This window comes from Bactrocera tryoni, chromosome 4 (genome assembly GCF_016617805.1).
Source record: "Bactrocera tryoni isolate S06 chromosome 4, CSIRO_BtryS06_freeze2, whole genome shotgun sequence".
NCBI classification, from domain to species: domain Eukaryota; kingdom Metazoa; phylum Arthropoda; class Insecta; order Diptera; family Tephritidae; genus Bactrocera; species Bactrocera tryoni.
The window spans coordinates 18,817,335-18,843,523 of NC_052502.1; the positions used below are offsets into that span (position 1 = coordinate 18,817,335).

Below are 26,189 nucleotides of genomic sequence, written 5' to 3' on the forward strand. Positions count from 1 at the left end.
GTTTTCAATAAATCGATTGTGACATCCTGTTGAATTTATATATTGTCCAAGTCCACACCTTCCAATTTGGGCCTAAAATATTCGGTTGTCATTGAGCGATAGCTGTTCTCATACAAAGTAACGTGCCGGTCTTGATCATAACAGATAAACCGCACCAAACCGTAATTTTTTTCAAGATGCAATAGTGAATCATAGAGTACGTTTGGATTGGTACCTGACCAATAACGCATATTTTGTTTATTGACGAAGCCATTCTGCCAGAAATGAGCCACATCGCTGAAAATAATTTTTCGATAAAAATCCGGATCATTTTCAAGTTTTTGCGCAGCCCAATTTACGAACATACGACCATTTGATTTTGTAAAGAAGTAGCCCAAGATCTTTACGCAAAACTCGCCACAACGACGTCACAGAGATGCTCAACGCTTGAGAGCGACATGTGAGAGACAAATTTGGGTCTTCCTCAATTAATGTGCTAGCGGCAAAAATATTATTGGCGTCACGAACAGTTCTTTGTCTGACCGGCACGGGACCATTTTGTACTGTGCCTGTGGGTTCAAATTTTTTCACTAGACAGTCAGTTGTTGTTCTGACAGGACGATTATGTCGACCATAAATTGGATGTAGCGCTCTTAAAGTTGAGACCACTGACTCTGAATTTCGGTAGTAAATTTTAATAATTTCGTCTCGTTGTTGGATCGTATATCTTTCCATAATTGAATGGCAAACCTTACTGCAGAGAAATGTCAAAAGCGCGAAAAAAAAGAGGGCGTCGTTTGCTGTTCCTATCGGTCTACTTTTGCAGTATCCCTGCTGAAAACCCCTTTTAAGTGAGAATTTAAGAAAAAATATGAAAGCTTATTTCCTTATTTGCTTTCCCAAAAATAAATACTACTCATTATGTTATTGATACATATTCATGAATATTTGAGCTACTGAAACTATTTGAGGGAGATTCAAAAGACTTAAGAAGCAAACTCGAATTGATTGATAATTTGGTTGTTTGTCCTAAAACCGCGACGTAATTTTTGATTCATTTAGAAACATATCTAAACTTTTATTTATTTAAAGAAGTAGTAAGATTCATTTACCAAAATTTCAAACTAGAACTCCTTAAAATATTTGGAATGCGCAACTAAATTTTCGCTGTTATTTTAATGAAAATGCAATTTTATTGTAAGGAAATAATTACAAATAAATTATTCGAAGTATTCCACATCATTAATTACAATTTTTCCCATCTGTTCAATAAATCTCAAATATCATTACGGTAAAGCTGTTCATCTTGTGATGCTATTATGCATCAAGCCATTTTTCTATATCGTGCTGAGAGTGGAACTGCTACTGACAGACCTTGTGTCATCGAACGGATCAAATGATAATTGAACTGTAAAATATAGCCGGTAGGGTAGGATTTCCGATTTAAGCGTTTCCAGATAGGTTTTTACGGGTGTTTCAAGGTGAGACCGAGCGTTGTCATGCATCAGAATCAGTTTTGCGTGCCTCTCCTAGTTTCAAAGTCGTAAGGAATACAAGTTTCTTGTTTCTGAATAATTCTCACCGCATTTAGTCACGTTAAAATGGCTTACCGGGTGACTTCTAAAGCTTAAGTAAAGCTTTTCTTTCATTCGACACGGCTCCTTATCGAGCAACGTCTCAACTTCACCGTCTTCGAAGGTTTTTAGACTTCCTTCACGCGGACGGTGGTTAATAGCGAAATTGATGGCTTTATAAAGACAAAACCAATTACGGTTCACTTGAAACAGCATCTTTTTGGAGTTGCGCTTTAGCCGGCTGAAGGAAGAAAATTAATACTTTCCGCAAATAAATATTGTTTCGAATATTTCTCTACCGTCTACTTACTGAACAATCTACAACAAATGAAAAAGAGGCTTGTATCAGGGATTGGTATCTCAGTTGATTATCTTTGATTCATCACAACGCCACTCCAAAATAAACTTTTAAGCTGGTAAAAAATCGCGCTTGAATATATTCAACAGAGTAATTTACAATTCTAAAAACGAAAAATATTTTTGTGTGGTGTCTGTTTTTTTAACCCAGCATTGAGTAGTTATGTACACTGCGTTTTGAAGAAAACTTGTAAACGAGATTGAGTATTTATGAATTTGCAGACAATTCAATAGAAATGTAATTTTCGGTGTACATGTTTTTGTTCATGCCGAAAATAATAAATTTTCAAATTTAATTGCTCTGTTAAGCCTCCAGAAATCAATTTCATAGCATTACTTTCTATATTATTGCGCTCAAAACTTCCTGCTTTCTTCTTATTACCCAAAACTACTAGAAACACGTTGAATATTAGCGGATATTAAGAACAGAGAGACTTTTTTTTATGAAAATGAATTCACTTCACAACCAGCTAATCTTGAACTTAATTTGAAAATGTATAATTAATTTTACGCTTAAACGATTAAACATTATTTCGGGTATTTCCCAAGCATGTAAATATTTGCATATAAAGGCGCTTACATTTATAAGCCTAAATATAGTTATTTTCACACACTGCTATGTAAAAGTAATTAATTTTTCTTATGTTCTCACGATAGTCACGTTAAGTTTTTTTATTTGAAAGCTTCAAATGGTATTCTGATGTGTACTTTTATTAATAGAATAGGGTGTTAAAGTATCTTTTTCTATGTAGTACCTTAACAAATGAAAACAGCTGCAATATATTTGTACTAGACAGAATTAAGCAATTACTATTCATAACGTTCAACAATTTTTCATTCTAATTTTAAAGCATACTGACTCAAGTTTAATTAAATGTTTATTGCTATGCACCGATTAATAAAAATGTTTGTTAATGTCTACTCACTGTTGCCATAGACAACTGGAATTATCGAATGTTCGGGGTACTCACAGTAAACTTAATTGGAATATCAGTTCGCTGTTATTGTGATGTTAATATATATAACAATAATTTAATAGATATGATAATGTTTTATAAAAAAAAATAATTGAGATAAAAAATAGTAAGGTCACTTAGAATCATGAGGCATTGCTTAAAATAAAACAAATTTTCATTGTAATTTAGAAAAAATATGTAGAACTCAGACAACATTTTATAGGACAACAGTTGAAAAGAGCAAATCAAAATGGAATAAAATTTATTTTACTAACTTTAATAAAAATTTCCCACAAAAAGTAATTTTGAAAATCAGAGGTAGGAAATATTAAATTAAAATGAAAATTTCAATTAACTACTTAATCAAATTTTAGTGCTAAACTACTAAATTTTTTATTTAGCCATTAGCAAATGGAGTTTTCATAATTTGAGGAAATTATAGAGTAAATTGTCAGTTATATAAGCATGTATCCATGTTGTTATGTTGTGTTCGTTTGCGCAGTATTTCCTACAAATATGATTCATATTTTGTATAATACATCTACATATACAAACATAACTACATACATTTGTTCAAAATGATGCATAAAACACAAATGTAAATACGTGTGTGGCTGAAATGAAGCGTGATGTCTTGCTCCAAAAATTCGTCAAAGTATAGCTTATAGTCAAATAGTAACAAGCATATGTGTTTAGACTCGTATGCTGATCAAAATTACTTATATCAAAAGGGGTGAATAAAAAATTTGAAATTAATAGTATTTTATTCAAAACAGTTTTTAAAAATACTATAGTTAAATAAAAATAAAAATTTATTGAAACATAAAGTTATTCTAAAAAATAGATTTGAGTGCAATTATTGCATTACAGATCAGCTAAGACGGAAATTGTATTTAGCACTTATTTTGAAGCACTGTTCACTTCTCTGGCTGTTTTTTTCCTTCTCTCGGTACACTGTTTCCATACTTGACTCAATTTAAGACTTCTTGAACTCTTTCCAAAAGTCTTTATTATGCACTTATTAATAAAAAAATTTTTACTATTATTTTTTCGGCTGGCGGCAACTCTTTTTTAAATTGTTTCTATGTTTATTATTTCCAAGTCACTTTAAAAAAACTTTTCAAACATTATAGGTGTGTTTTAATTACATTTGAAGTTTTACGTTTTTTCGATATGCGGCAACTCTGTTTCACAAGTTCTCAAAATTACAAAGTTCTACCTCGCTTAACAAAAACTTTTGCAAAACTTGTATAAATTAAGCACAAATTTTATAATTTTGTAATTTTTACTTTTTTGAACATCCGGCAAATCCATTTCAAAGCAAGTTTAATATCAAGATTTTCGAACATTTTTTCAAAATTTTAAATTTCCTCAATTTTATTTTTTTATATCGGCAAGTTTATTTAAATTATTTTTTATTTTTGAATTAAAAAAAACTAGCTGACTGTTTTCCAACAGCCTTTTTAAACTAAAATATTAAATCCAAATATATTAATATTTCTAGGTTTACGTTCTCCGAAATGCGCACTAATGTTTTAAAATGTGCTTAAATTCAAAAATTCCAGAAATCTTTAAGAAAATCTCTTCCACATATTAATATATGCAGCATAGGAAATTTTTTCAATCTAACTTTTTTTATCCATGGCAACTCTATATAAGAATTGATGAAATTAGACACCTCCATACTACTCTCTACTCTTCAGCCACTTTCTTTGAGTTAAATATGATATTAATATTTTATAATTTAATTATTTATAGTTGACAACTCTATTTGAAAACATATCTAAACTATAGATTTTCAAAATTCCGTAGAAAGTATGTTTTTTCCAAACCAAAATTTTTCGCTATCTTACTTGTTTGATCGATGGCAACTCTATTTAAAAATTTATCTAATTTGCAAATTTCTTGTTGACTTTCCAGAAGCTTTACTTAATCGTATACAAATATATTTAATTAATATATTTTATTTTCTTTCATTTCCAATTTCTCTATCGGTGGCAACTCTATTCGAAAACATATTGAAATTCTTGATTTTTCAGAATTTCTTCGAAAGTATATTTTGTGAATTTAGAATTTACATCAAACCAAATTTTTCTCTAACCTCCTTTTTTGATATTTGGCAACTCTGCCTGGAAATTTATCGAAATTGAAAATTTATTGTTTACTTTCTAGCAGATTTTCTTTGCTATGTCTTTTAATTTAAAATCTTTGTGATAGTAAATTTTTGTAATCTTACTTCTTTTGATAGATGGCAACTCTGATAAAAAAATTTATCGAAATTAAATATGTATCCACTTCAGGATAATTTTCCATCAAGTTTTCTGCATTTTATTTGTATTTTTTTATTTAGATAAAATATTTGAATTTTTTCAATTTTTAATTTTTTCTATACCCGGCAACTCTATTTCAAAACATGTCTTAATTGAAGATTTCCAGAAAAATTTCCGAAATATTATTTCATTTACCCATACATAGCAAAAAACTGTATCTTAATTTACAAGAGCGGTGGCAACTCTATTTAAGTATTTGAGATTTCAAAATTGTGTTCCAAATGATTTCTTAAACTAATATACTTGTATTTAGTGTTTATTTTATACGCACTTAAAATCAATTAAAATTTTTTGGTGAAAATCATTTCAATTCAATTTTATCGCATAACATTTCCTGATTTTATGTCATGCTATTTTTTGAACCACTCAAACTGCAAAATCGCTTTAAGTTCAAAATTCAATAAGCAAAAGCGATTACGAACATCGGCACAATGCGTTTGATATACATATGTATGTATGAAATAACGGCATTAAGTCATGCTAAAATGGTTTGTGAACAACACCGCGTACACTTGTGGATTTGACAAACATATTTACGCTTAATTACGTATGTATATTGCTAACGCCCCCTGCAAGCGCATGCACTAAATTTGCGGCCCACACACACACTTACTTACACCCACAGTGCAGATCTTAAATAGACGCTCAAGCGCAGCTTATACGCAGCTGTTGAGGTGAAGCCATCAATATAATGGCGGCTCAACAATGCGAGCAAAATGCAAAATGCAAAAAAGGTACGCACAAATGCGCCTACATACCAATATTGAAAGATAAATATATGTACAAATATGTGTATATATACTCATATATACCATACAAGTATTTCACATGTGGCGCATAGAATAGTGCACATAAGTATATTTGTGTGTTTGTTTATGTGAAGCGTCTTTAAGTTGCTCGCAAAGTGTGTGAGACGGATGCAGCGTTCAGTTGACAAAGTCAACCGGCATCTATAACGGTTGTAGGCACTTTTTCACCGTGGCAGACTTTAAAGCCATAACAAGTAGTTGTAGTAATTCATCAAGAAATGTTGCGTGACAGTTCAATAACCCAAACTGTGGAGAAAAAGTCTACTATAGTATAAGTATTAACTGTGTGTTGGCAAGAAAAATTATGCGTTATTTAGTGTCTGTGTATTACTACATACATATGTATATAGCATGTCGTCACCTAAAATGCAAAATAACGTAACAGCACTTTTCATAAGTTTACGGGCGAAGGAAAATTAAAATTTGAGTTTTGGTTATAAAGTGGTTATATATTGGTTATACAATAGTTATATATTGGTTATAAAGTGGTTATATATTGGTTATAAAATGGTTATATCTGACATTTTATGCTACTTATGTGTATGTAATATGATGTAGTAAATCGTAAGGAATAAAATTTGGGTTTTGGTTATAAAGTGGTTATGTATTGGTTATTCATTGGTTATATATTGGTTATATCTAACAGGGGAGGCTGAAAATTGTATGCTACATACGTATAAGTATGTGGTATAATTTAGTAAATCGTAAGCAATAAACAACTCAATTTCGATTCTTTGATGTTACGTTGCTTGGCATTTTAGGTGACGATGTATGCCTACAATAAGTACAAAGCACATACTTACAACCAATCAATGGAATTATTACGGTAGCACAGAAATATAAGTAGAAAAAAGAAAAGACTAAACTAAAAAATATTTGTTCAATTTTTTTTTTTTTTTTTTTTTTTCTTTGATTTTTTTTGAATTTTTTTTAATTTTTTTATTTTTTTTTATTTTTTGTTTTCCTTTTTTAATTTCTATATCATTACACTCTTAGCGTTAGTTAAAGGGCAAAAATGCGCACTATTTTCGAAAATATCAGAATTGTGTAAATTTTGTAAAGTAATTATGGTTAATTAACAGCGCCTGTCACAAGCTCGCCTGTCAGCCGGACAGTTACTTTATGCGCTTATATTAAATACAGAGCCATTGCTTGTACAGTGTTGTTGTTCATAAAGCGTTAGAGCTTAAAAATAGCACTTGTTTGCTAACTACTTAGCGGCGTGGTGTTATCGAACCGGCAACCTGGTTTAGTTTTTCGTTTTTGTGTGCGCGTTGACACTTTTCTAATTTAGCAAATCACGCTTAGCGAGTTTGCGCTTAACAATACAAAAACATAAAAGTAGACACATACACATATACATACATACATATATGCATGTACATTATAACTCACACATATTGAATTATTTTTCACTCTTTAGCGCGTCTAAATGAAAATATATATATTTACTTTATTTCCTATCAATTTACTGCTAACTTAATCGCATTTATTTATTAATTAATTTAAGTTTATATGTTATTTTTGTAATTCCAATATTTTTCCTTTTTTTGCAATTCAGTTTGCGGCCAGCCAGCCGTGCCGCTTAATGCCAAAGTACAGACCATCTCCGGCGATGTGGGTTTCATAGAGGCCAAATACGATTGCGATTCCGGTTATGAGCTCTTCGGCCCAAAGTCCATCAGATGTGATCCGCGGTCTGGTTGGGAGCGTGAGTTGCCATTTTGCGGCACGAATGTGGCTTATCGCAAGCCGGTCAATCAGAGTTCATATACGCGTGCGGGACCGGCGAATTACGCCAACGATGGCAAGCCGGGCAATAAGGTAAATGTTGATAAAATATAAAATGTTTTTTATTGGTGATTAATTAGATTATTTTTGAAATCAATACTTGAAGGAATTTTGGAACTCATATTTTTAAAAGCTATCGAGATTAAGGCACAGCAGTTGTTTCAGATGAGTTGATTTATCATCAAAAAAATCAAAAATTACATATATAATATGTAGCATAAAATCAGCTACATATACATATGTCAGATATAACCAATCAATAACCAATAACATAAACCGAAAGCTAACCACTTTTCTTTTTTCCTCTTTATTGAGTCTTAGCATTCAATTTCTAATAAAAGTAAAGCATAAGCATTATCTTCCAAAGGCGAATAAACTATTTTGTCATATTGACAATCCAATGGACCCAAAATAAAAATAAAATTTGTATATCAAACACACTAAAACAGGTTTTACGGATCTATTTTTTGAGACCGTAACACTATTTTACTAAAATTACAGGAACTCTGACTACAGATCTTAAGAGTATTATTATTGAGAGTCATCAGCAATCTTACGAGTCTTTCGCCACATTTAAAAAAGGACAATGTATATTTCGACTTGGATTATAACCTCTCCAAACCTTTCCTGAATCAAAAATGTAGTTAACCTAAAATAGAACTCCTCGTAACAAAATTTGTATGGAAATGGTTTTGGATTGTTGGTTTTCTAATATTTGAACGATTATTTAAGAAAAACACGTAAAATATACATAGTGGTTTACAAAGTATTTCTTATCTCAAATTATAATACTTTTCCATGACTCTGACAATTTGTGGTATCCATGCTAAAAGAGTTGCACTGACTTGACAGCCAAGAATGAATCATCAGATATTGGCTTCTAATGTGAACCATAATATATTACAGTCAGTCCGTTTTGAATCGACCGAAATAAAAAGAGCAAGATTTGGACTATAAGGGGTGTGGGCTGGGAATCCGCTGTTTTTCAAATACTTCTTAACCGGTCTTGCCACATGAGGCCGAGCGCTGTCACGATGGAAAATTAATAGTTCCTGTCTAGTAACAAGTTCCAGGTATTTTTCGACAACCGCTCGTTTCAATTTAGTGAGTGATTACCGATAGCATTCCAAGTTAGTGCTATCACAAGGTTCTAAATGGTGATCCGTTCGGGGTTCCTTACTTTTTTTTTAACGAAAAACGTCCAAAATTTCAAATTTAAACGGGAATGTTTACTATTGGCGTAAATCTTTCCACGATGAAATGCCAAACGATACTGAACAAAAATAACATCATAGCTTGACACGAATGACGCGTGATTTGTCAAAAAAGCGCTTTTGAATAAAATACTTCTGCTTGAATCACCCGTTAGAAGCTCAGCAGAGCATACCTTGGAGTCTTGGCCTCACCGCATATTTGGCTTTGGTTGCCTATGTTTCAGATATGATTCTTTGCTTTTAGAGTTCTCCTAGTGGATCCATTTTCTATCATCAGTCACAATCCGATGCATGGAAAAACGTTTTTCAACGTCTCTTGACTTCAAGTCATATGACATCCAATTTCTTTGCTTTTAAATGTAACTGGCTGCTTTTAAAGATATTGAAAAGGCGGCTTTAGCGGCTTCCCATTCGTCATATTCAAACTTTTTTTGATTCCCAAGATATTATTCGTCTTCCAAGCCATAATCATGACATATGTATACTGAAAAATACGCACAAGAACATCCATCTCTTGTTCGGAAAACTAGAATAATGGAATAATAATCAAGTTTAGTTATCTTTTGGCAAACTGCATGAATCCACATATCAACCCAATAGGTTAGGTTAAGTTGGGTAAATGAGCTGATTTCTCGTGAGTCCACGAATAAACCCACTTAGATTGCTAGAGATGCCTGTCCGTTGGGATCACAGAGCTCCTAAGTATGAAGAATCAGAAAGGATGAAGTGTCAAAAAGGCCATCGCAGGTCTTTTACAATTTTATTGAAAATATGACAACTGAGATGCTTCAACTTTGGTTTGGTAAAAGTTGGACAGTGGAGAATAAAAGGTCTAGATTCCACCTCATCTTCCTCCTTGCAAATTTTGACAATTTACGCCCTCTAAAATCTTTAGCCTCACAGTGTGAGTGCCAATGGAACAGTGTCCAGTTAGAACGCCCATCATTGCGGCGATGTGGATTTTGCTAAGAGCTCTGGTTCAAAAAGTTTTTGCAACGATACAAGTGCTGCTTTCTGACCAATGCTTATCACCTAAGTTCGACGAAACTGGAGGACCAATGCAAAGCAGATCAAATCGTATAAATTTTGAGCTCTAACAACTACCGAAAATGCAGAGTATCCTAAAACATATTGAGACCTCAGGAATATTTTTGTTCAAAGATTGAAATTTGGTTTTTATAAATTATTTAAAGATACTGTCTATATTGAAATTTATCAATGGTTTTATTTCGTTAAACCTCATCTTTCAAAAATCTATCATTCATAAAAGCTATTACTCCAACTTACAGAACCCCGATGGCCAACAGTGTTCCGAAACGCAGAAAGAACCTTCACCCTGGTGGCGCGTTGATCTGCTGGCACCACAAGCTGTGCGCGTAGTACGCATCACCACACGTGGCTGCTGCGGCCACCAACCCTTGCAGGACCTCGAGATACGTGTGGGCAATAGCAGCGCCGATCTACAACGTAATCCACTCTGCGCCTGGTATCCAGGCACTGTGGAGGAGGGCATTACGAAAACATTCTCCTGTGCGCGTCCACTGATCGGTCAATATGTGGCCATACAATTGGTGGGTGTGGAGGGCAGTTTGAGCTTGTGCGAAGTGGAAGTCTTCACCAACGATGAATTCTCCGTCGATCGCTGTCTCAGTCCCAATCTGAGTGTGGACACAGTGCTGACGACATTCTCGAAGACTTGCTACGAATTTCATGTGACGAAGGGTGAGAATTTCGAGAAGGCGCAGCAGATGTGTGAAGCAACGGGTGAGTACGGTAGATGAGGGGTCGCAGAGTGTTGTTTTATTAATTAGCAAGAATTTGTTGCGACTTTTTATTATCTTTCTGTGCTTATTCTTACTTATCTTGTCTCTTTTTTACTGTTTTTAGGTGGCAATTTGGTGCACGATTTTCGTGGTGCCGCCAACGATTATATACTCGCCGAATTGGAACGCCGCAAATCCGAGCTGAAGACACAGCTGGTGTGGATTGGTGCGCAAAAAGAACCCGGCATTACTTCGCGCACCTGGAAATGGGTTAACGGTAAGGCATAGGTGTTGATTAAACCTTAATTTATTGAGTTGCGAATTTCACTGACGGAAACATGGACGTATTTTCGACGGCGTGTTTTCTGCAATTAACAACAAAATTGAAAGAAAAACATGCAAAAAAATCTGAAAATATAATATTTTACATCCAACCAGTTAAAAATACTTTAGCTGTCACGAATTGTGTAAATTCGCCGAAATTAAAATTTATTATGCTGTTGTTGTGTTGTTATGTCTCTTCGCGCTTGCGCGTTTCATTCGCCAGCATTCATTTTTCTTTTAGTGTTATTTTTTTATTTTATTGAAGTAATGAATATTTCATTTGTTTAAACTTTTGTGCCATAAAAAACCGGTTCCATTTTATTGTGATCTGCATGCAGACTCGCGCCTTAAAAGAGAACTCGACTTGCAGTTCTGTGTGGTTTTTGTTTTTGTTTTTGTTTCGATAGTTAGTAGCGCTATTAGACCAGTTTAATTAAATAAGTCCGCCTTTATGGCGAAAAACCTTGTACGCCTTACGAAAGTCAACAGTCCGGTGGCGTTGTTGGTCAATGGGCCGCAAAGATATTAGGCGATCAATCATACACGGGGGAATGGCAGGCGGAAAAATTATGAAAAGGCTTTATAAGCATATGTTTTCAACACATTTTGTCTATATAATGAACTGATATTGAAGTTCAATGTTATTTTTGGTATGGGTAATAGCTGATTGCTATTGTAATATGTAGTTACTTTACTTGGTTTAAATAGTTGACAAATTGTTTCAATGGAACTATAAAGAATTTTAGTAGTTTTCGAATGAAGTTAAACTTGAAAAGTAAAAAAAAAAATATGTGCTACATATAGCAGACTTTCCCTAGAGGAATATCTGTCAAACCAACTGTCAAAATTGACACAAATGTACAACTTTTACGTTCAGTATAATTTGGGAATGGGCAATTAAATATACTTGTATTTCTGTCTAAATGGGTACATAATTGGTATATGTAATTGAGGTACCAAAAATCCAGCCGAAACCATTTAAGTTAAATGCAGAACAAAGTCAAAACCTAAAAACAACAAGATAGTCCTTCTTAAATGCAGTCGCGGTAGCTATTTGCCAGATATTACGAGTCATAAAAATTTTCTTTCAAAGTCCTTTTTACTTTTTGGAATATAAAATTCAAAAATAACAGCTCACATAATCAACAAATAAGCTTGTTGTGTACTCTTCGACTAACGAATGATTTATGGCACATGGTCTACTAAATAAACGTCGCAGTTGCTAAATATAATGAGTATTTCTTTAGATATGTGGTTTTCAAGAAGAAATAAAACACCTATAACTTATTGATATGGCCAAAAATTTATAGATTTAAGTGTCCGCAATTTCGTTTTAAAAGTGAATTCGGGCAAGTGTCCTCCTCGGCTGACTCATATAAATACTCTTCTGCAAGGTCACAATAAACACTCCAGCGGTAATCAATCACACGATCTTGGAGGTCAGCTACAGGCTTTCTATGCCTGAATTGCATGTAGCGCCCACTTGTTGTAACCAAAAGTCGCCCACAAGACCATTATCCAATTCAGGTGCGAAAAAGTCATTAGTCATGTAACAATCTCCATTAACTATAACATTATAGACGGCTTTGTTTTGAAGAAATATGGATTAATGATTTTATCTTCCCATAGAACAACCAAATAGTGAATTTTTGAGGATGTAATAGCGACTTAACAAAGGCTTGTGGATTATTATCACGTCACTTAACCCAAAATTGGGTTTTATCACTAAAAAAAAAAATTCTTTTGCAACTTGGGATCGATAGCCACCTCATTTTAGGCCCATTCACTGAACGTTTAACGCGTTTGATGGTTGTTCTGTTTCAATTTTGGAACGAGTCAGATTATATTAGGTTGTCAAAAAAGTCTTGCGGTATTTTCGCTAGTTGGCGCTGAAAGCGCGTAGTTCTAACTTTATTCGTCGCATCGGGTCATGCTATACCTTTTTGGAAAGCGCATTTCACGCGCTAACTTCGCCTGTCGTCGAAAATTGCGATAAAATCGCTGAATTGGTCGAAAGAGACCGGCATTGTAGCAGCCGTAGCATCGGTCAAGAGCTGGGCATGAGTCATCAAAAATTCATTTCAATTTCAATAAAAAAAAAAATCAATAAAAATACCGCAAGACTTTTTTGACAACCCATTATATGCTCGCAATCTAAGACCCTTCAGAGTAACGTGGTTCGATATCAATCCATAATTGCTTGAATTCTGACTCTGCTCTGATACAAACCCAACCTATACTTTGCTAATAAATTTGCATAACGTGCAGGCGTTGGTCCGAAGTAAGTTTGTTTATATAAAATGAATAAAGCAATATAAAAACTAAGTTTAAATCAAATAACAGCTGTCAAAAATACCAAGGTATTTCCACATTGAAAACCAGAAGTCTTGAGAAAGCAACCTTATGACCATTTCATTCCTTGTCGCATATTTACAAATAGTTGAGTCAACTTATTCCAATTTTATGTGGAAAAGTCTTGAAAAAATGGAGTAGAACCCAAGAAAATATCCTAAAATATGTAGACGAACAAAACATATAAAACATATACGTATGTATATGTATACACCTATAGTTTAAGATATGAAAATATAGCGCTTTCATAAGACATGTATGTTTTAAAGAGCCTATAAATATTATAACTGGAACGAATAATTCAAGGAATATTTCCCGAAAAAGAACGATTGCTAGTCTTATTGCCTGACTTAAGACTACATCGCAATATCCACATGTAGCTTCAGGAAGGGTGGCAGCCACTTTGGAACAACATTGTTAGCGACTATTATGTTGAGCTAGAACAGCTAAAACTTACAATATCAAAAGATCAATCAAACTAAATGATTCGTTAACTCAGAGTCTCGAAGGTTGATTTATAAATTTTTGTTTTTAGATTAAAGTTATCGCACTTATGAAAATAATTTCCTCACTTATTGTTATTTTTTAATTTTTCGAGTTTTCTAAAAAACAGTTCCTAAGTTTTTAGAATTTTTCTTTACAGCCACTTATTTTATGGGAAGTTTTTTGCCTCTAAAATACTTACTATGTCAATGTCGTCGTATATCTCGTACAGCTCATCGTTACATCGAATGCGATATTCCCCGTGGCCAATGCGCAAGCCATAAATCTTTCGCAGAACTTTTCTCTCAAAAACTCGTAACGTCGACTCATCGGTTGTTGTCATCGTTCAAGCCTCTGCACCATATAGCAGGAAGGAAATTATGAGCGACTTATAGAGCTTCCTTTCATTGGGGGTGTTTTTTTTTACGTGGCGGATCCCAAACCCAGCGCACAACCCTATGTAGTGGATATTTCGCCTTTTCACTTAAGCTCGCCTTCAAACGGATGTCCTTAGGCTACCCAGAGGATACTTGATACTTTTTGATTATTGCTGTAAAATTGAATGTTTTTTACCAAGTCGTAAATAATAGTACTGCAGGCCCAGAACTACTAAACAACAAATTTGAAATTTTCAAACAAAACCCATTTAAATTAATTTTGGCTCCTTAACCGAAGTTCACATGAGCTCTGGTCAACGTAATTTATTCAACCTTTAATTGGTGGTTTCTAGATTAGGCTAACTGTAGAGGTACTTCACTTTATTGTTTATACTACTATAGACCAGAACAGATAATTTTTGAAAGCAAACAAAATCATAGTCGGTTGAAACCCATTTTAAATGAAAGATAAAATAACAAAAATTAAAAAAATAAAAATAATTTACGCGCTATCTAAACTTAGAAAACGTAAGGGAGGGGCGTGAGAGCATTTTTAAGGATTAAAAATGGTTTGGCTCGCTTTCGGGCAAAGCTACGAGTCCTACAGGAAAAATGTTATATGGCAATACTGTAGGTAATAAAAGAATCAAAGATTCTTATTTAACACCGTTTCCACATAATCTCAAAATTTATGTAAAAAACTGAAATATTCAAGTTTTATCTTTTTATCTTATACAAAAAGAATTTGTTCACAAAATTTGTTATAAATTTTCCTTCTTATGTCCCAAACACATTAAATTTTTTTTATTAAAAATATTAAGGAAGAAATCTTATTTAGAGGTTTTCGGAAAAAACTCTGATTTTTAACCAAAATTTTTTTTGATAAAATATCAGAATTCTTTTCTTATGTCAATGAGCTTTATATTATTTGAGATTCCTACTTTCTGATAGCATAAAATATGCATACATTGCTATAATAAATTCTATCAGAAATTACAAATAAAGTTGTGATATTTTGGAAGCAAATTTTAAATTTTAGTTCAGTTATAGTGTCGAGCTAATGAGACCAAATCTCGGATATATATATACTATATATATAAATATTTCACCAAGTTGCATTTAGAAAATATTTTCTTTCCAACATGTGCTTTTTACTACCATATGTGTAGTAAATATATATTTTTGGATGTCTGCGCTGTTGTGAAAAAATATTTGTATACAGTGAGCGCCGGCGAAAATACAATGCCCATATACATATGTTTTATACCTAGTGTAAGTCTCTATGAAAGTGGCATTGAAAACCAATGTTGATGACCAAAATTTCATACAAATTCGACACAACAACCGGCTGCGCCAAACAAAGGCACAGTAACAACAAAAGCGCACAAAAACAATAAAAAACGAAAACCAATATTATAAATATTTTAATGACATGTAAAAATATTTGCTTGAGCGCATAGAAAATCCAGTTAAAGCAACAACAAAATGTAGACAGTGTGCGCTAAAAGGAAAAGGCCAACTTTTATTGAATGCCATGCTAACTATAATGGGCGTGATTAATGCCACAAGACCGGCATACACACATGCACATATGTGTGTTTAATAATTGTTGTATGCAAATGCAGTTGGCCAAGGCGTCCATACTTGGTCAACGGTCAAATGTTCTTTGAAAAACGAAAGTCTTTTGCGTGCCACGCCGCATTTTAATTAAGCATTTTCTTTGCATTGTTGTTGTAAAAAGTGAGATTAAGCACAATTAATTATATAAGCTTAGACAGTGTTGGTGTAATGGCATATTTTAAGGCGGGCTAACAAGTGTGTGCCTGCAAAGCCGCAATGCGACGAGCGTTAGGCGCGCTTTATGACCTTGCGGCATTGCAAATTTTCAACTAAATTATAAATGTTATTGTGTAACGGTGTTTAATAAATACAAAACTTGCAGGTGAAGTGGTGCAGAAACCGGCCTGGGGCAAAGATCAGCCCAACAACTACAATGGCGAGCAGAATTGTGTGGTGCTGGATGGCGGACGCAACTGGCTGTGGAACGATGTGGGCTGCAATTTGGACTACCTGCACTTCATATGTCAGCATTGTGAGTGTTTGTTGCAAAAACTGCTTGTTGTTGTAATGCAGTGGTGCTTAATTGCTGCCTAATTGCTTGCCTTTCTATTTTACTCAACTTTACTCAAACTCTATCGCCATCCCACACTAACTTTCTCACTCCCTCTTCCACATTTATGCAGCGCCCCTTTCCTGCGGATCGCCGGACTCACAGCAGAACACTACAGTTATCGGCCGCAACTACACCTTGGGCAACACAATCATATACGAGTGTCCGAAGGGCCATTCGCTGCTCGGCGATGCAGAGCGCACTTGTCGCGCGGACGGCACTTGGGGCGGACGCGCGCCCACCTGCAAATGTGAGTAGTCGCAAATATTTTTATTTAACCATATTTACCATACTTGCTAAACTACATTGCACCCCCACTCGCCAAACAGATGTCGATTGCGGTCCGCTGCCGGAATTGGAGCATGGCGCCATTCTACTGTCGGAGCAGCGCACCAGCTATGGCGTGCAGGCGACCTACACTTGTCACGAGAATTACACGCTCATTGGCAATGAGAATCGCACTTGCGAGCTGACTGGTTGGACGGGCAAACAGCCGGAATGTCTGGTTGATTGGTGTCCTGAGCCGCCACGCATCGCCGGCGGCAGCGTTAGTGTGACGGACCGGCGCGCCGGCTCGACGGCCACCTATGAATGCGAGGCCGGTTATGTGTTGGTGGGCGAACCGGTGAGTCGACTTTTGTTTTCAATAACACGCCAAGCCACTGTAATTTGATTTATGCGCTGGTTTGGTGGTTTTGTAATGTAAATTTATTTACTAATATTTTATGCACTTTATTTGTGTGTGAAGATAATTTCCTGTGGCCTCGGCGGTGAGTGGTCCAGCAAGCCGCCATCATGTCGTTTTGTCGATTGCGGCGCGCCGGCGCGGCCCGATCGCGGTCATGCAGTGTTGGTGAACGCGTCGACAACAGTTGGTTCGATGGTGAAATATGAATGCGAAGAAGACTACTGGTTGGACGGGCCATCGGAGTTGTACTGCACCAAAGAGGGTAAATGGTCGGGTGATGCGCCGGTGTGCGAGTTGGTCGCTTGTGATACGCCGCATGTGCCAGCCGGTTCCTTTGTGGTGGGTTATGACTACAATGTGCACTCGAAGATCCAATACAACTGCGATCCGGGTTATGTGCTGCGCGGCAGTCCGACATTGGAGTGCTTGGAAACCGGCGAGTGGAATACGGATGCGCCGTTCTGTGAATGTGAGTATGAAACTAGCGAAGAAAACTAATAGTTTAATCCAAGACAAACTTCAGGGTTAACCCTTACACCATTTTACTGGTGTATCTACTTCCAATCTACCTTATTGTAAGATTTCAAAAATATTCTCTTATCAACCAAACATTTTTTCAGACATCGACTGCGGCATTATCACACCCATACCATATGGCTCCATAAAATATACACAGAATACCACATATGTGGGTTCGGAGGTCACCTTCAGCTGCACGCAATCCCATAAACTGAGCGGTGTGCCTAAACGGGTTTGCCTGGAGTCCGGCGTTTGGAGCGATGCCTCACCGAAGTGTGAAGGTAAGTCTATTCTCTTTAAATATATTATCCTAATCTAACTTATCTCTCGACTTGCAGAGATCCGCTGCTCCGAGCCTGTACTGGCCGCTCACAGTTTGCTCTCGGTGACAGGCAATGATCGCATGTACGGACGTACTCTAATTCGTACTGCGGACTCAACACAGAACAGCGCACAAACATATAAGTAAGTCACCAAGACTTTCTTTCCTCCCTTATTCTTTGGTATACCTCTTAATTTTATTTACTTTTTACTCAGGATTGGCGCTTTGGCTAAATATCGTTGTGAGCGCGGCTATAAGATGGTTGGAGAGGCTCTGGTCACATGTGAAGATAATGGCCAATGGAGCGGCGCGGTACCGGAGTGTGTGTGTAAGTATTGTTGAGAAATCCAAATTAAATTTTAATCAGACAACGCCGATTACCATGACCGGAAGATTGGTACGTTGCTTATTATATAATAAGTCAGACTTAGAAAATGTCTTATCGCATCATTCATACAAATCCTGATCTTACGAACCTGAAATTATTCATATTAGTATCACTTTGGTTTAGCGCAATAGACGTACTCTTCTTCTTTGTCTTTATTCGTGTAGACACGGCTTGCGCGGTTATAGCCGAGATTACAACAGCGAGCTAATCATTCTTCCTTTACTTTTGGCACCGATTGAAGATTCCAAGTGCAGCCAGGTACTTCTCCACCTGATCTTTCCAACGGAGTGAAGGTTTTCCTCTTCATCTGCTTCTCCCGGCGCGTACAGCGTCGAATACTTTGAGAGCTGGAGTGTTTTCGTCTATTCGGACGACATGACCTAGCCACCGTAGCCACTGTCTCTTAACTCGCTGTACTATGTCAATGTCATCGTCTATCTCCTACAGCTCATCATTTCATCGAATGCGATATTCGCCGTTACCAATGCTCAAAGGATCATAAATCGTCCGCATAACCTTTCTCTTGAAAACTCGTAACGTCGACTCATCAGATGTTGTCATCATCCATGCCTCTGTACCATATAGTAAGGGAATAATGAGTGTCTTATAGAGTAGAGTGCTCACCTCACTTTTATTCAGGTTCTAAGCACTGTCAGGTCTCCCGTTTCATATATACAAATATGTCACAAAGAAGTTTTTGAATTCTATTGGACAACAAGAACAGGGTTTATAAAGACATTATCTTCGCCTAACCTCAAAGTGCGGGGAGCTTCGATTCATCGACTTAATTTTGCTTGATGTTGGCGGTGCTTCGCCTTTTTTTGTCCGTACCTTGATTATTATTTGAGTCTTCCTTTCCGCTTTCCTTTCTAGCGAAATCTCAACTTAACCGGCTACATTTTTGACTGAAGATCTTCGATATTTCGTCATCAAATAGTTTTCCCTTTATGATCCTTACCTCTATTGTATGAAGTCTCAACTAAATACCCTGAAACTTTTCATCTCTCCTCTAGATGTTGAGTGCGGTATTCCAGCTAATATTACGCATGGCAAGATGACTCTAGCCACGAATGTGACATATTATGGCGCAGCTGTATTATACGAGTGCAATCCTAACTTCAAACTCGACGGCGTATCACGTCGCTTGTGTACAGAAGACGGCACCTGGAGTCACGAAACACCAGCATGCATTGAGATCACTTGTGATGAACCGGACATCAGCGAAAATCTGATTGTCGATATTATCGATCACTCAGTAGGCTCGCAAGCGAAATTCAAATGTGCCAAAGGACGAACGCTGATCGGCAATGATACCAGGATCTGTCTAAAGAACGGCAAGTGGGCGGGGAAGAGCCCAAGCTGCAAGCGTAAGTATTATTGGATATTTAATTATTTTTGGAAAACAATGAAATATTACTTCCATACAGCTGTGGACTGCGGACGACCGCCAATGATCGAAAATGGACGCGTCATAGTTGTGAATGAGTCGACGCTATATGGCGGCTCTGCGGAATATCACTGCATACCGAGCTACAATCGCATCGGGCAGTATCTGCGCAAGTGCACCGAGGATGGTACTTGGAGTGGCGATGAGCCGCGATGTGAAGTTGCCGCCACCGAGGCACAAGAAAGTTCTAGCTTAGGTACCGGCATTGCAATCGGCGCCACAGTCATCATTTTGCTGCTGTTCATTATCGGTCTGATATTTCTGCATCGCAACAAAGCGCGACCGGTGAAGAATACCGAGAATGTGCAGGCGGCCGAGACCAAAGATGAACGCAATGCGGCGGTGATGTCTTACTCAACGCTCGAAGCCAATAACCGCCTACATTTGGACAATGGACCACCGGCGACATTTAATACGTTTCAAGTGAATGGACGTAATGGCAATGGGACCATTGGCCGCAAGCCAGGTGGGTGAAAAGTGACGTTGAAACACAAAATTTATTAATTAATTTTTCCGTTTCAATTTTTGTTTTTGGCACACAGAGAACATCTACGATCAAATACCCAGCGAGCAATTCTACGATGCGCCATATGAGATGCGCAACAACGACGAGGTCTACGAACCTGAACCGACGGCCGGAAATGTCATCACCATAAACGGCATATCGGTGCGATGAGCAGCATGCGGAACCGCCGAGTCAGCACGTCGTTGTGGTTATTTTTAATAAATATTACATAAATTAAGTGCTCAACATGAAAGCATTTAAATTAGTAATTTGGGGGCTCTTCCAGCTCTTTCATTATTTTTGTTTTCGTACTGCAGTGCATGCTGCTCCATTGGGCAGGCATTGCTATTAATTTCTGTGTAGCATACTATAGAGTGTATGAAATATGGCATGAGTAGGCGCGAGTTCTCTCTAACTTGAGCCTCGGACTGAGTATTAGCGAAGATTGTTTTAAGAGAGCGCATATTTAGTAATTTCATACAATAAACACTTGTTTGTGGCTTCGAAAAGTGCAGTCCAACGTTTTATTTATGAAAATAATTTCATATGAAACTCAAGCATAAAGTTATAGCTCGCACTCTTATGTATAACGAATCGTCCTTATATATATTTCATATATATATATATTACATAATCGTGTAAACTCTCTTATAATCCTATGCATATACTGTTGTAATGAATAGACGAATATAATTAGCGTATCTATCTAGTAATAGAATTGTAGATTTTGTAAATTTTTTGCTTAGTTTTAAATTAAGAAATATGTTTACCCATTTTAGGTCTAAGTTGCCTTGTAAATATTACGTTATCTGTTTAATTTGTATGTTAACTAAATATTTATTAATATAAATGGTCTGTGTCGCACAATAAATAAATTATAATAACGAAATAAAATATACCATATGTTGAATAATAAACAATACTTCACAGAATATTGAATTAATTTCGAAAAAAATATGTAGTGTTGAGAACATAAATTAATAACGGATTATAAAAATCAAAAATCTAAGAAAAATGTTGAAATTAGTTAAATTGGTGATATAAATGATCCATTCATAAAACTCAATTTCAATATGATTATCTATAATATTCAAATCTGTTAATACAAGATGTATCCTAAGAATAATGTATAGGAATGTTTTCAAAACTTCAGCGTTAAAAAAATCACAAAAATCACTGATTTTTCAGTGGGTCACAATGAGATGATCCCTTAATAAAAAAGAAAGTCGAACCAGAATTTGCTGTTGACATCTGTAATACGATTTTTTAAACTTGAAATTAATTCTCTAAAGTAATGCATATTATCAGGGGCGGATCCAGAAACCGTTTTTGGGGGTCATGATGGAAAAATTTCAAATCTGCCTGCTAATATCAAACTGTCCTAAATAGAAAAAACAGATTATAAATCGTAGACGTGCGGGTGACATACTTTATTGCAATATATGATACTGGGGACAATTGTGTATAGAATAAAAAAAATTCACAAAACAAAACGATGTGGGCCAAGTTTTGAGAATCTTTCGTGAACTACTTCTGCACTGACATCAATGTCATGATGCGTGTGCAGGCCGATCAATCTATTTATCTTGAAGCATGTTCGTTCTCAGCCACGTTTTTATGCCGCGTACTGTCGAAAAAGAGCGTTCAGAGCTCGCATTCGTCACAGGAAGTGTGCAGAATATGCGAAGAAACCTTTGTATTGGGGTATAGGTCTAAGTCGCAGTTCTTCAACGCTTCCAATGCAGTAGTCGGTAACTTGTTATCTTTTTCAAAGCATATACTTTTTCTGGAAGCAGCAAACTCAGTTGAAATCCATTCAATACTTCTCTATTGAAGTGCGTCTTCAAATTTGTGCCGATTGTAGCCAACAGAGGAATATACACTGAGACCCTCTAGTATTCTTCGCAAATTCTCACGCAGACATGTTCACGTTTTGTTTCTCGGCAGCAGATTCTTGGTTTTTCTTCGTCAATTTGTTTCGTTAATTATTGATTCCTTTTTTTTGGGACATACAGTTAAGAAACTGAAAAAAAGTATAAAACATGTCAAATCTTTACAAAATTACTACTATGGATAAGAGCAAGATTTTAACTTTCCAAAAAGAAAATCTTAGCATACGGAAGATCAGTGAAGGAGTTGGATTCAAGAAGTCTGCCGTCGGGAGTTTTTTGAAAGAAATTCAAAGAGTCTCTGAGTAGAAAGGGTGAGCAGGGTGAGCAGGGTCGGCAAATACAATGCATTAGCCTAAAGAATCGATGCAAAACCACTGAGGACATCAGTATAGAGATCATAGAGGATCCTGAAGCCGAAATCACTCCTACGGTATGCTGGTTTGAATGCTCGGCGACGCGCAAAAAAAGCCACTTTTGTCTAAGAAAATGCGTCAACAACGCCTCCGATGGTCTATTAAGTACCAAAGCTGGAATGAAGTCGATACGCAGAACGTAATCTTCTGACGAGTTCAAGTTCAACATGTTATGTAGCGTCGGGATGTCGTACATAAGAAGAAAAACTGGTGAACGCTATAGCGAAGAATGCTTCCCAAGAACGTTTAAGCAGGGAGGCAGCCGAATGGTTTGAGGATGCTTTTCTTGCCCATGGACTTGGAAGATTGGCTCTAATAGTTGGAACAGTAAATGCAATTAAGTGCCAACAAACACTGGAGGAATATTTAAGACCTTCAATTGAAGAGCACTTTTCGCAAGAAAACGGGCTTATCTCCCAAGCTAATTATGCGCCATGTCAGCGTGCCTATTTTTATTTATTTATTTATGTTTTTTCATGCTTGCAGTTTTCACAATTTATTTCATTAGTGATATTAATTGTATATTTTTTCTAGCTAGAAGACCTTCTCTCGAAAATGGAGTTTCGACTTTGGAATGGACAGGTTTCAGGCCAAATTTAAACCCCATTGTGAACCATTGGTATATTATTAAAACAAAGGTCGCAAAGAAGAGACCCAGTACCTTAGCTGAGTTGGATAAAATTTTCGAGAATTTCTGGTATAAAGAAATCGCAGCACAAACATTGCAGAAAAAACTGTTTTCTCTGATTTAACTTTATTTACGAATATAATAAGCGCACACAATTTTAAACATCAAAATCTAAGACACTTACTCGAAAAACTAAGAAGAACCATTAATTTTTTAGCTGTCTGGATTTGAATATCCGCCACTGTAACTATTCCTGAATTTAATATAATTTCAAATCACTAAATAACACACAATCGACTTCCATGAAACAAAGCCTTTCCAAATAAAATTAAAAATATGTATTTTAAAAACAACTTTTTGTTATAAATTATTTGTAAACAAACAACAAAAGAAGTTTTGTGAAGTGATTATCGCTTAAATAATATTTAAGTGCCACAGCACGCCCCGCAAACATGAGACATTGTCACCAAAATGAAGTTGTTTACCTACTAATGTGTTGTTAAAAATAAGTCCTCCCATATTTATCTATTATTATCACAGCGCAGCTAAACGAATGCACCCTAACCTAAAACATAAAGTACCTGCTTGCTTTGGCTCTTAATCCCTCAACACTTCACTTCCAAATATCAGTCACTCTTCGCCGCCGCATTAAACCAGTGCTTGTGCGTACGCGCCGCTTAAACTCGATTTACTTACAATACAAAATTAATATAAAAAAAAACGAAAATGTTGAAATTGCTGCAAAATCATCCGATCGCCTGCAACGTCTTTTTTGTGGGTTTTGTTTTTGTTATGCAAAAGGCATTGCAACTCTTTTGCGCCGCCGAAATGAAGCTAGAACAGCTGGGCCAACTGCAAGTGCAGCAGAAATTTAATAGAAGAACAGCGGCTAATGAGAGGAGGGATTGATTGTGTTTCGGCGGAAGGGCTATTGTGCAATTGTAATGAATATATTAGCAGCTTTATTTCAAAAAAAAAAAATTATAAAAATGAATTTAATAAAAAATTTCAAATATGAGATGTTTTCAAGGAAAATAATTATAAATTCAATATTTTTGTTATAAATTTAAAATTTTGTATATAAATTTTGTTTGTATTGAAATGTAATAAATATTAATATTTGTATTGAGAATTATTCAAATATTAAAAATTCTATTTTGCGCTCACTACACCACTGTGCTTCATGGGAGCCATCAACAGACCAACAGTGTTGTTCGGTTTTGGCTTGAAAAAATATTTATACATATACTTAGTAACTCTTTATGTAGTGAAAATATAATTCAGATTTATTGTGAATGAAGGTTTGGTGTTCATGAAAACTGTAAAAAAAACTTTATAAAGCAACCATAATGAAACCTTTTTTAGTATAGGATAGGAAGTAAAGAAATTTTGTTTTCTTACTGCTTCGAAAGAATTATTTTAAATATGAGCTAAATATTCTTTTTCGTCAAAATCGAGAAATTCATAATCACAGATTTTTTTCACTTGAATGGAAGATTTTTTCCGATCAAAAATTTTCGAGACATTAAATAAAAAGACAAGGCAATTCGAAAACAAACCTTGTTCTTCTGATTTTGAGGAATTTTCTTCACGAGCGAAGAATTTTTTCGAAGTTTAACTTTTTGACTGCCGGCGTATCAGCGGTTATCACGACAAAAATCTACAAATCTATTTCTGCCGCTACAATAACAACAACAAAAATCTACTCCAAGGTGCCAAGCAAAAAAATATATTGCTCTTTGGCCTAGGCATGTATCATCACCGGCGATACATTGGCGCTTGGGGGTAGTTTTTTGTCTTGATCACCGGTGATATACTGGCAACCAAGGTGTTAAGCACAATCGAATAAAACTTTTACCACAACTAACATACCACCCTAATGTCAGCACACCATAGCAAACTTATATCCACACTCCACAGAATAAAAATTAAAGCATTCCTCAGCTGAAATCACTTTTTATTCATCAATTTCGTTTACACAGCATTTTTGTATATACGCCAGCTTTTAAAACTCAATCGTAGTGGAATTTTTTACAACCCAACTTTTTTTCCAAAAAAAAATAATAATAATTCTTTTCTTTTAGTATTGTCTACAGTTTGATATCCGCAAATAGCGATAAATCTGCCTTCAAAACCTGATTTCTCCACGAACAACAATTAATAATAATAGAAAATTTATACACGTGCGCATGTGTGTGTGTGTGTTGTGCGCGAGCGCCCATACTAATAATAATGCAAAAATTTATTTCTCTGCTTAACCTGTTCCCGAAGTCACACTGTGTGAGACGCATAAAGTAAAACCAAGTCGATATTACAAATGCTAAAACGCAAGAAATGCAGCACAACAAACAGAGACAAGCAAATGACTTAGAAAATATTAGAAGAGCGTGCGAAAGCAAAGAGAGCACCTAAGAGCGCAATATTTTTAGAGCAATCGAGCAAAGAGCGGCCTAATGAACAGAATCTATAATGTCAATTTAATTAATAATATATTCAGTAATCACTTAAGTATATTTATGCGAGTGTGTGTGTTTGTGTGGGCATTATAAGTTGTGTGTATGTATGTATGCCTGTGTTTTTGCTCACTTAAGTGGTTAAATGAGAATATTGCTGTGTAAGTGTACTTATAGTGCTTTAAGTGAGAAGTACTTGGAGTGGACCGGAAAATGGTTACTTTGGGTCAATTAGATAGTAAATCAGTGAAAAATCGAAAAATTAAAATAATTTTTCTTTAATTTTTTACATATTTCTATATATTATATATTTTTATAAAAATCGAAAAAAAATCATATGTTAAAAAAAAAAGCGTTTTGTTTTTTTCAAAACTAAATTTTCATATTTGCTTTAGTGATTATCCGGTTATATAGGTTTCCTCGGATATAAAAGAACCTTTTTTCAAAAATGTTTT

At 35.5% G+C, this 26,189-nt stretch overlaps 1 protein-coding gene across 1 annotated transcript in view; it reads left to right on the forward strand.

The window, feature by feature from the left end:
* LOC120775140 (sushi, von Willebrand factor type A, EGF and pentraxin domain-containing protein 1) overlaps positions 1 to 21,090 on the forward strand; it is a 59,041-nt gene extending 37,951 nt beyond the window's left edge. The window contains exons 2-14 of the mRNA XM_040105170.1: positions 7,567 to 7,829; positions 10,300 to 10,774; positions 10,898 to 11,050; positions 16,252 to 16,401; positions 16,553 to 16,729; positions 16,809 to 17,104; positions 17,228 to 17,636; positions 17,788 to 17,967; positions 18,025 to 18,151; positions 18,224 to 18,336; positions 19,410 to 19,763; positions 19,824 to 20,309; positions 20,386 to 21,090. Coding sequence (XP_039961104.1) covers positions 7,567 to 7,829; positions 10,300 to 10,774; positions 10,898 to 11,050; positions 16,252 to 16,401; positions 16,553 to 16,729; positions 16,809 to 17,104; positions 17,228 to 17,636; positions 17,788 to 17,967; positions 18,025 to 18,151; positions 18,224 to 18,336; positions 19,410 to 19,763; positions 19,824 to 20,309; positions 20,386 to 20,519 — 3,317 coding nt within the window. The 3' untranslated portion in view covers positions 20,520 to 21,090. The remainder of the gene's footprint in view (positions 1 to 7,566; positions 7,830 to 10,299; positions 10,775 to 10,897; positions 11,051 to 16,251; positions 16,402 to 16,552; positions 16,730 to 16,808; positions 17,105 to 17,227; positions 17,637 to 17,787; positions 17,968 to 18,024; positions 18,152 to 18,223; positions 18,337 to 19,409; positions 19,764 to 19,823; positions 20,310 to 20,385) is intronic.
* The last annotated feature ends 5,099 nt before the right edge of the window (positions 21,091 to 26,189 follow it).